General features: G+C 44.2%; 1 protein-coding gene across 5 annotated transcripts in view; it reads right to left on the reverse strand.

Annotated features, from left to right (window-relative positions):
* The window catches only part of ME1 (malic enzyme 1), a 309975-nt gene that overhangs the window by 296399 nt on the left and 1934 nt on the right, over positions 1 to 11642 (reverse strand). For 3 of the 5 annotated variants that reach the window (XM_053287114.1, XM_053287115.1, XM_053287112.1), the window contains one exon: positions 1259 to 1358. In XM_053287114.1, the coding sequence (XP_053143089.1) occupies positions 1259 to 1342 (84 nt within the window). In that variant the 5' untranslated portion in view covers positions 1343 to 1358. Of the gene's footprint in view, positions 1 to 1258; positions 1359 to 11642 lie in introns of those variants that run through there. The other 2 variants (XM_053287111.1, XM_053287118.1) reach the window with 2 other exon arrangements.

An 11642-nucleotide genomic window follows, 5' to 3' on the forward strand; every position in this document is an offset into this window, starting at 1 on the left:
CTCTGCCTGTCTGTAAAGCCTGGCAGCGCAAATCATGCTGGTAAGGCATACAGGCCCTTGGAGGGCCTTCCATGGAGGCGTGAGGCTTGGAGCTGACAAATGCAGCATTGGAGCCCCCAGCAGCCCTGGTTGTCTGCTTGCTGGGTTTGTAGAGCCCAGCTGTGATGATGATCATGTGTTGCATCAGCAGCACACACCAGTATGAGCAGCACATACCTTGCATTCAGTCTCGCCTGGGCGCCTACCCTCCTCAAAAGGGTTGTGTGAACAAGCCTAATATGTATTTTTGGTCTCTGTATATTGCTATGGATGTTTTTCTGGAGAACAATGTATACACAATTTTAAAAAATAACAAACAATAATATTAGTTATTATTTATGACTTCAGTGCCTTCCCTATAGATTTGTTTTTTTGAAGATAGCCCTCTCCAGTGAGTCATTATTTACAGCTGGCCTGCAGAACATAAGACCTGGGGGCCGGATTCAGCCCACAAGGACTGTTTTACTGGCCCTCAGGTATCCTGCAGCAACATAGGAGCTGGAAACTGCCTTATAGTACCATCCTATGCATATTTCCTCAGAAATATGTTCCATGGTGTACCCAGTGAGGCTTACTCCCATGAAAGCAACAACAGCTTATGAAGAAGAGAGGACTTGGCATTTGTTTTGGGCTGGCATGCACTCCAGGGGCCCCACTGATTGAACAGGGACAGGACCCATTTTCTGGCCACTATCCCTGTTTAAAACAATGGGTCCATTGACAGGGGGAACAGATCCACAGGTAACTAATAATATTTTTAATTTAAATATAATAACAACAATGTGCTAAAAACTGACCTCGGCCCCTGCACGCCAAGTTGTGAATGGTTCCGGCCCACTGGGGCATTTGAGTTGTGCAGCCCTGATTTATGGCATGCAGTTGGCTACATTGGATCATTGCACTCACAGTGTAAGACTGCAATGCTCAATCTTAAAATGCTTTTGTCCACAAACCTATTAAGCCAGAGCAATCAGACACATGCTGATTGAACTCCACTGGCTTTGGCCTGTATCTATATAGCTTTAATAAAAACTACAGCATGAAGTTGTACAGAATGTAGAGTTGGGATATTCTTTCCTTCTTCATTATGCACGTGGGAGGGAAAGGAATGTGTGTGAACAACCTTCTCCTATGTACTGGAATTAATTTAATCTATGTCTGTGCCTCCTTATTTAGAGCTATAAAGAAATTATGAGGGAAATTATAAACATTAACCAACCTCACGGGAAACATTGATTGTGCACGGGGTGGTCCACAATATGATTTTCAAACTTCTGCCTTGAACTTTAAGAGACTGATCCATCCAAGTTTAATTTGATCTAAAAACAGTGAAATCAAGGCAACTATTTACTCTTTATGAAGGTTTCAGCATTAAAACCACATATCCTGGAGGGGTCCCATTAACTTCCACAGTAACTATTCTGAAGTAAAGGTGTTTCTTTCTCTTAAGATACATTTTAAGATGTAGCCAGGAATAGCTGATGAAGTCCATACCTAGACCCAACTAGAGTTATTGGTCAGGGTTCTACTTCTGGGTTTCAACTCATTTAAAAGATCTGTCCCCTCAATATTCTCAAAATGACTGGCCAAACATTTTGAGTTTTGTACGCAGTTGCAACAGTGTTCTGTTCAAAGCAGCATGCAGGGCCAGCACAGTGATAAGGCATGGGTAGAGGGTTGCCTTAGACTGCAGATTAGCGAAGTTGGGCCACCTCCGGTGACTTCCTCAACAGCTGCCCTGCCCCACCCCTACCTAAGGGTGGTACTTCAGCAGCTGTTGCTGCTCTTCCTCATCTCATCCCGCTCTCTGCTTCTTCAAAAGGCGGCAGAGCTATCTAGCCTACCACTCTACTCTGCCACACTTCTGCTCTGTCCCCTGCCCTTTGACATGGTTGAAAAGGCAGCCTCTCATACCACATGGATGGCAAGGGTAAACCCCTCCTGTATTCTACCAAAGACAACCACAGGGCTCTGAGGTCGCCAGGAGCCAACACCAACTCGGTGGCACAACTTCACCTTCAGAATGGAGTGAATGGGAGGAGGAGTGGTGGCTGTCAGGAATGATCAGGGTCGGTGGGGTAGGAGCAAATGGCATGACTGAGGTGGGTGAAATGACCAGGGATGAGAGGAAACTGACACACGCCAGTTGGGCCAGGCCTGGTAGCAAGGGCGTAGTAAGGTTGGAGTGGGCCCAGAGACAAGCTTTTAAAATGGGCCCCTCGTATGTGTGTGTGTGTGTGTGTGTGTGTGTGTGTGTGTATGTGTGTGTGTGTGTATATATATATATATATATATATATATATATATATATATATATATACACACACACACACACACACACTTCACAATATATAGTGCACTCACACTCACATCCCTATTATGAATATGGTGAATATCTAGTTCACATTGAATCTAGTTCACAGGGGTGGATCCAGCAGGAAATTACAGGGGGTGCAACAAGAATCCCCCCCCCATAAAAGATTCCCCCGCCATATAAAAATACCAGCCCAACAGCCAGCTTCCTCGGCTCTGCAGTTCCATACAAATTCCAAGCAGGGGAAGAGCACAAGATGCCAGGAGAACCAATAGGGCTGGGGGGAAAGATAACCCTTTTTTTACTCTCTGATACTGCCGATCTCCAAGTGACTCAATATTAATTCATAAGGGGTGCACCACGAGCAGGCAGGGAGTCATGTGATGTGCCTCTGGGGGGGGGGCTTGAGGCAGTGGGGCCCCAAGACAACTGTCTCCCCTTGTCTAATGGTAGTTATGCCCCTGCCTGGTAGCAAGTTGGCATACCTATTCATGAGTAAATTTGTTAGGTACACCAGACTCCACTTAAAATAGCAAGTTGATGAGCTTACCCATATGTATAGCTTGCAGATTGGTGCATTTCCTAAGCAGATCCTAAGCAGATTGGTGCATTTACCTGAAAGTAAAGCTGCTTTCTAACTCTGGTGTCCTAGCTTTCTATATGAAGAGGCAGATGGAGCATTTAGCTTCAAATAAATACTTTATAATATTCATTTTATATTTTATCAATATTGTATTCATTAATTGCATTTGTATACAATCCTAACCCCCCAAACAAACTCTTTTCAAGCTAATGCTGTTACTTAAATATCTTGTTATGACATATTTGTTAGTCGAAATATGGAGAGGATGAGAGGAATGATGAAAATTTCAAATTTTGTAACTATAATATATTTACAGGTGAAACTCGGAAAATTAGAATATCGTGCAAAAGTCCATTAATTTCAGTAATGCACATTAAAAGGTGAAACTGATATATGAGACAGACGCATTACATGCCAAGCGAGATAAGTCAAGCCTTAATTTGTTATAATTGTGATGATCATGGCGTACAGCTCATGAAAACCCCAAATCCACAATCCCAGAAAATTAGAATATTACATGGAACCAAAAAGACAAGGATTGTAGAATAGAACAATATCGGACCTCTGAAAAGTATACAGTGTACTGTGCTTGATTGGCCAGCAAACTCCCCTGACCTGACCCCATAGAGAATCTATGGGGCACTGCCAAGAGAAGGATGAGAGACATGAGACCAAACAATGCAGAAGAGCTGAAGGCCGCTAATGAAGCATCCTGGTCTTCCATAACACCTCATCAGTGCCACAGGCTGATAGCATCCATGCCACGCCGCATTGAGGCAGTAATTGCTGCAAAAGGGGCCCAAACCAAGTACTGAATACATATGCATGCTTCTACTTTTCAGAGGTCCGATATTGTTCTATTCTACAATCCTTGTCTTCTTGGTTCCATGTAATATTCTAATTTTCTGGGATTGTGGATTTGGGGTTTTCATGAGCTGTACGCCATGATCATCACAATTATAACAAATTAAGGCTTGACTTATCTCGCTTTGCATGTAATGCGTCTGTCTCATCTATCAGTTTCACCTTTTAATTTGCATTACTGAAATTAATGGACTTTTGCACGATATTCTAATTTTCCGAGTTTCACCTGTATCTGTCTCAAGTTTGGATTGGGTATCCTGTTAGCGCCACAGGCAGTTATGAGCAAATCTTTTGGCATAAATCCTCTTTTTAATATATTATTTTGCTGTCCTTTGCTGTTCTACACACCATTTAATCATACATTGAGCAGCAAGGGTAAAGGGATATTTCCTTAGGTGGGTTAAAAATAGCATAGCTCAACTGCATAAATGAACAAGATTGGTTTGTATTGCCTTACCTACGTAGATGTGTACTATGAAATATATGAATTGCTTCAAAATAAAGCATGTGGAAGGAAGAATGAAATATACTTTTCCAACCATTTTCAGTCAGTCATATGGGACCACAATGGATTCCATTCAAAAGACACATGCGATTATCTGACGAAAACATATATAAGATGATCAAAGGAAAGGAAATCCTATATCATATTTACATTTTTTAAAAACAGGACATAGTGTTAAAACGACTTATGCTTTGATTCACAAACAAATTCCTTTACAGAAGCCCCACTGACATTAATAAGACTTCTATGAAGTTAAGTTTGGAGATTGTTGCCAGGAAGCCAAATAATCAGTGATTCTGCCTTTAAAAAAAAAAAAAAAAAAAGCCCTAATGGAGTCAACAGTAAATCCTGGAAATATGCCCCTGAGGACTGCATGACCCCAAGGGGCATATTTTAGGAGCCACCGTTATCTTCAAAAGGAAGGGAAGTTTGACAAATATTTATTTTATGTATTTATTCTTCAATTTTTATACCCGCTTTCATAAGAACATAAGAACAGGATCAGGCCAAAGCCCTATCTAGTCTATCATCCATTTAAACATGGAGGCCCACCAGATACCTCTGAGAAGCCCACAGGCAAGAGCTTGCCCTCTCTCTTGCTGTTGCTCCCCTGAAACTGGTATTTAGAGGCATCTTGCCTCTGAGGCTGGAGGTGGCCTATAGCCAGCAGATTAGTAGCCACTGATAGACCTGTCCTCCATGAATTTGTGTAAGCCCCTTTTAAAGCCATTCAAGCTAGTGGCCATCACCACATCTACCGTGTTTCCCCGAAAATAAGACAGTGTCTTATATTAATTTTAGCCCCCAAAAATGCACTAGGGCAATTAGCGGTACATCAGAAATTACTGCTAGGTCTTACTTTCGGGAGAAAAAGGGTAGGAACGTAGGGAGGCTGGTGGCGGCCTGTGTGCGGCTGCCGCCATGACTCCGCCCCGTATGTGATGCAGAGGCCCAGATAGCTACACCCCCACGTCTGATATCAGACACGGGGGCCATGGTCTCCCTCCCAAATGGGGCCACACAGCCCCGTTTGGAAGGGAGATCAGCGCGCACTATGTTGGGCAGCGTGGGCCGCAGTGACTCTCCCTGCCTTAAAGGCAGAGAGGGCTGTTCCGGCTGTGCTGCCAATGCAGCGCAGGCCAATCACTCACATAATTTGGGCCACACAACCCCATTTGGGAGGGAGATTGATTGGTCCCGCTGTATCTACCTTTAAGGCAGGGAGAGTCACTCTGGCTGCGATGCCCAATGCAATGCGGGCCAATTTCGGCTCCAAACGGGGCCTCACGGCCCCATTTGGGAGGGAGACCACATCCCCCGTGTCTGACGTCAGATGCAGGGGGGCGTGTCTGGGGCCGCACTTGCAGCCCTGGTTGGTGCTGGCTCAAGTTCTTTGAACCCATTCGCCCAATGGTGGCTCTGCCCCTGACCACACCCCATGGCAGAGAATTCCATAGATGAATTATGTGTTGTGTGAAAAAGTACTTGCTTTTGTCAGTCCTAAATTTCCCAGCTTTCTCTTTCATTCGATTACCCCCTGGTGTTAGCATTGTGAGAGAGGGAGAAAAATTTATCTCTGTCCACTCTCTCTACACCATGCATAATTTCATATACCTCTATCATGTTCCCCTGTAGTCGCCGCTTTTCCACACTGAAAAGCCCCAGATGCTGTAGCCTTGCCTCATAAGGGAGGTGCTCTAGGCCCCTGATCATCTTGGTTGCCCTCTTCTGCACCTTTCCAGTTCTGCAGTGTCCTTCTTAAGATATGGTGACCAGAACTGCAGAAAGTACTCCAAATGTGACCACACCACAGATTTGTATAAGGGCATTATAATATTTATTTAATTTTCAGTCCCCTTCCTAATTATCCCTTTCATGGAACTAGCCTTTTTCACAGCTGCCACACACTGTGTCGACACTTTCAACGAGCTGCCCACCACAAACCCAAGATCCCTCTCCTGGTCAGTCAAACCCCATCAGTGTATATGTGAAGCTTCTTTTGTTTTGTTGCCCCAATATGCAACACTTTACACTTGCTTACATCGAACCGCATTTGCCATTTTGTCACCCTCTCGCCCAGTTTGGAGATATCGTTTTGAACCTTTTCACAATCTGTTTTGGATTTCACTACCCTAAATAGTTTAATGCCATCTGCAAATTTGCCCACTTCATTGCTTACCCCACTTCTTACCTCCCTTCACTCTGAAAACTGTCCATTGATCCCTACCCTCTGTTTCCTGTCCTTCAACCAGTTACAACAACAAATATTTATATACCGTTTTTCAACAAAAATTTCCAAAGCGGTTTACATAGAAAAATAATAAATAAATATGATGGATCCCTGTCCCCATAGGGCTCACAATCTAAAAAGAAATGTAAGATAGACACCAGCAGCAGTCACTGGAGGTACTGTGCTGGGGGTAGATAGGGCATGTAATTCTTCCCCTGCTAAATAAAGAGAATTGCCACGTTAAAAAGGTGCATCTTTGCCCAATTACCAATCCACACATGAACCTGTTCCCTTATCCCATGACTACTAAGTTTACTCCAGAGCCTTTGGTGGGGAACCGTATCACTTTTATCCATATGCCTGTTGACACTCTCAAATAACCCCAAAACGTTAGTGAAGCAAGACTTGCCCCTGCAGAAGCCATGTTGGTTCTCTTTCAGCAAGGCCTGTTCTTCTATATGTTTAACTATTTTGTCCTTAAGTATGCTTTCCATCCATTTATCCAGCACAGAAGTTAAACTAACCAATCTGTAATTTCCCGGTTCTCCCCTTTTTGAACTACCCTCCAGTCCTCTTGAATAGACCCTGAATGTAGGGACAAGTTACATATTTTTACTAGGAGAGCAGCAATTTCACATTTGAGTTCCTTCAGATTAGAATTCTTGGGTGGATGCCATCTGGCCCTGGCAATTCATAAGGCATCCCAAGGAGGTTTACAAAAGTTAAAATACAATAAAACACCATAAAAATCACATTTAAACCCACAAAAGCAGTTAAACAGTAAAAGCGCTCACACACACACACACACACACACCCCAACCATTAAAAAAGACAAATAGAAGCAGGAGAGCTGAGAGACCTGGCAGCCCCAAAGGGCTGAACAAATAAAAAGATATTTAATTGTTTTTTTAAAAACAGCCACAGATATCAAATAGCAGATGTTCACTGGGAGAACATTCCAGAGCCTGGGGACAACAACAGGGAAGTCCCTGTCTCGTGTGCACAACAATTTAGCCTGTCTCAACGTCAGCACATGAAGCAAAGGCCCCTCTGTTGACTTGGTGGGCAGGTAGAAACCCTTGGGAGCAGGCAGTCCTTCAGGTATCCAGGTTCCAAACCATTAAAGGCTTTAAAGGTAATAACCAGCACCCTGAATTGGATACGGGAACATATTAACAGCCAGCGCAGCTCTTTCAAAATAGGTGTTATATGCTCCAAGCGAGAGAGAACCCCAGCAGCTGCATTCTGCACCAACTGAAGTTTCCAAATATTCTACAGGGGCAGCCCCATAAAGCACATTGCAGTACTCCAAACATGATGTGACTAAAGCATAGGTAACCATGACCAGATCTGCTTTCTCAAGAAAGGGACACAGCTGGCACCTTAGGCAAAGCTGTGCAAAGGCAACCCTGGCCATCATCTCCACCTGACCATTTAGCAATAGCAATAACAATAGCAATAGCAATAGCACTTACATTTATATACCGCTCTATAGCCGGAGCTCTCTAAGCGGTTTACAATGATTTAGCATATTGCCCCCAACATTCTGGGTACTCATTTTACCAACCTCGGAAGGATGGAAGGCTGAGTCAACCTTGAGCCCCTGGTCAGGATTGAACTTGTAACCTTCTAGTTACAGGGCAGCAGTTTTACCACTGCGCCACCAGGGGCTCTTTAAAAGCAGAGTCAAGTCCAGCAACACCCCCAAGCTGCCCACTTCCTCTTTCAAGAGGAGTACAACTCTATCCAGAGCTGGTTGAATCACCCTATCTGGATTTAACCTGTTTGCCTGCCCACATCCAGCCCCATCACTGTCTCCAGCCCCCATATCACTACATCCACTGCTGCCCTAGGATCTGATGTCAGAGAAAGGTAGAGCCGAGTGTCATCTGCATACTGATGTCACTTCAGTTCAGACCTCCTGATGAGCTCTCCCAGAGATTTCATGTAGATGTTAAACAGCATGGGGGACCATACTGAGCCTTGTGGGACTCCAAAGGCCAGAGGCCAGAGAGTCGAGCAGAAGTCTCCCAGCACCACTTGGAACCTTCCCCCAAGAAACGACGGGCTTTTTAAATAGTGGTCTTACCACCGCCTGCTTGAGGCTCAATGGCATCTTCTTCTCTCTTAGTGAAGCATTAATAAATTGTTTCAACCCCCTACCTGTTCCATCCCTGGCAGATTTTACTAGCCATGAAGGGCAAGGGTCCAGAGCGTATGATGTTGCTGGCACACTGTCCTAGAATCTTGTCCACTTCTTCAGGCTGCACTAACTGAAAAGAATCCAACATAATCTGACCAAATCCATCACAATCCGACCGTCTCCTGGAACTGCCAAAATCCTGGAGTCCAAATGTGAGCAACTTTATCTGAAAAGTGACAAGCAAACTGGTCACAGCAGGCTGCTGATAGTTATTCCCAGTAACACGGAAGCCTGTGTGAAGCAGTGACTTTGCCACACAAAACAGCTCCACTGGCCTACACTGGGCAGATGCAATGGAGGCAGAGAGAAAACATTTCTCCCACTGCCACAGATTAGTCCCTAAAATGGACTCTAGCCCATATTCACTCAGATTCATTCCGGGTCTTCCTCCAGCATCATTCTAGCCACGGTCTGAGTTGTTTCATTGCCCTAAGCTCCAATGATAACCAAGGAGCAGAACAAGGCCCAGTGGTCCACCAAGCCAGAGAAAGCATTCAGGTGCAACCATGTCAATAGCCCGGGCTGTCTCCACATTCCAGAGGTTCACCAGGGCCTCGACAGAGTCACCAGTTCTGGACACTGGAAATTCCCCAAGGGCTGCCTGGAAACTGAGTGGATCCTTAAGCTTTTGGGGGTGGACCATTCTAATTGGTCCACCACCCCTACAGAGGTTGGTCGAAGCAGTCAAACTAACCACTTAAAAATATTGCCTCCCCTCCATAGCACACAGTCAGCATCACTATACCAGCACTTTCATTAGTTTGGATGTCAGCTGGTGAGTGTTCACAATAGCAGTAACAGGTGACAACAACTTCCTAGCAATGTTAACCAACACAGCAAAGTTATTTCAAAGAATCTTTGCCTCAATTAAGGCCTTTGGAGATGTTCAGATTTTTAACTTGCTGCTGCAGACCTTAAAAGTGGCCATTCTTCAACATAAAATTTTCAAAAGGAGACTAGAGCAGGAATCAACTGAATCAGAATCCATAACAAGGTGAACACCATCTCTGCAAGCAACCTCATTGGAAGCTGTAACCCAGATATCTGATTACCGACACTAAGAGCATATCCAAGATAAGATAAAACCAGTAACTGGCATGGCTTCTTAGAACCAAATGGATCTTACCCACATATGCAATGCGACCTTCCTCTGACAACACCCCCCTCCCACCCACACACACACTTTTAACAGAATCTAAGCATCCTCAGGAGGAGGTATGGCAATGACAATGATCACTCCTGAAGGAACAACCAGAGCCAATGCCATCAACACAGGAACAACTTGAGAAGTTGAAGGATCCAATGCTCTCCCCCTCCCACCTGCCCCCCCAACCTGTATCCCAGTCCAGGCCCCCAGGCACCCCTGGGGACCCCAAGAACAACAATGCAACCAGATCTAAGCTGCCCTCCCTTCCAGTAGTTATGTTCAAGAGGAGAAGGAATCCAGCGTAGGCAAATTAACTCCAGGAAGGGGAGTTGCTTCCTGCTCCTGTATCAACTCTTCACTTGCATCCAGACCCTCACAGTACAACAGCTTACCCAGGGAAGCTCCCTGGAAATCCTATCCCTCAAGTCCCTGCCTCCACTCTTGTTCCAGTTGCTGCTTCAGCCTTCCTCTCCAATTCCTGATGCCAGCCCTGCTCCAGTACCCTGCTCCAGCCTTACTCTTCAGTTCCCAGATAATTGCCCCACTCTGTAGCTTTGGCAATTAACCAGATCACAAACCAAGCAAACACCTCTTCCATGTGTCTGGTATACAGTATAGCCCTCCTGAATGGAGAAATCTGTACATGTGCTTCTGTAAAGGCGATATGTATATTTTGTTATCAATTCACAATCACTTTTAATAGAAATTTACATGAATCTTATTAGTCTCAAATACAAGTATAAGATCTTATCTGGACCTGAAAGAATGACTCATTAAAAACTTGTATCACCAGTAAAAAAAATTAACTAAAAACATTTCAGTAACCACAACCACAGATACTTCCAAAACACAACCACTTATTTAACATGTTTGCTTTTCTCTTTCTGTTTAGTTTGGAATCTCTTTATAGCAAATGTTTTGTTGCTTGACACATATTGAGGTCATACACACAATCAAAAACTGTGTTCTGACTGGGCTTGGTGGCCGAGTGAGCTCCCAACCTGGGTAGCTTTTTCTCCTACCTTGCTTTCACACAATCACTTCTACCCAGGTTTCCCTCTTATCTTGCTTCCACAAAACCAAAAACTTGGAGAGCACACACAGCTCCCAAACCCGGGTAGAACAGTTTTTGATTGTGTGAATGACCTCACTGCCTTCTTGGACAACAGAAACAAAAGTGGCTCAGGCTTCCTTGAAGACTCATATGAAATTGACCTGAAACTGAATATGAGAATAAAATCAACCTAGGGCGTGTTGTGAAAACACAATCAACACTGATAAAACATTGTGTTTGGGTGGGGAATATATTTAAAATAAAACAGCAGCCACAGGTACCACAGCATGATCTGAGCACACATTATACAGCTACTTTGCTGAAGATAAGCAGATCGAGGTCTGGTTACTGCCTGGATGCATGACCACCTGGGAACCCCATATGTACCACCTTGAGTTTCATGATGAAAAAAAGATGGGACATAATTGTAATATAATATACATAAGCAAGGCTTAATTTGAACCAGGGCTCAGTGGCAGAACCCTACTCAGTGCTAGGGCTCAGCCCTAGGATATGCAAAATAAAGGGCAAGGGGTGGAACTTACTGATTAAAGGGTTCCAGGCTCTTTATGCATTAGACATAAGAAAGCTAGCAAATGGTTATTTGAGGTCATTATATATATATATTTACATTTCATATCCCGCTCTTCCTCCAAGGAGCCCAGAGTGGTGTACTGCATACTTAAGTTTCTCCTCACAACAA

Source organism: Hemicordylus capensis, chromosome 1, assembly GCF_027244095.1.
Source record: "Hemicordylus capensis ecotype Gifberg chromosome 1, rHemCap1.1.pri, whole genome shotgun sequence".
In the NCBI taxonomy this organism is placed as follows: Eukaryota; Metazoa; Chordata; class Lepidosauria; order Squamata; family Cordylidae; genus Hemicordylus; species Hemicordylus capensis.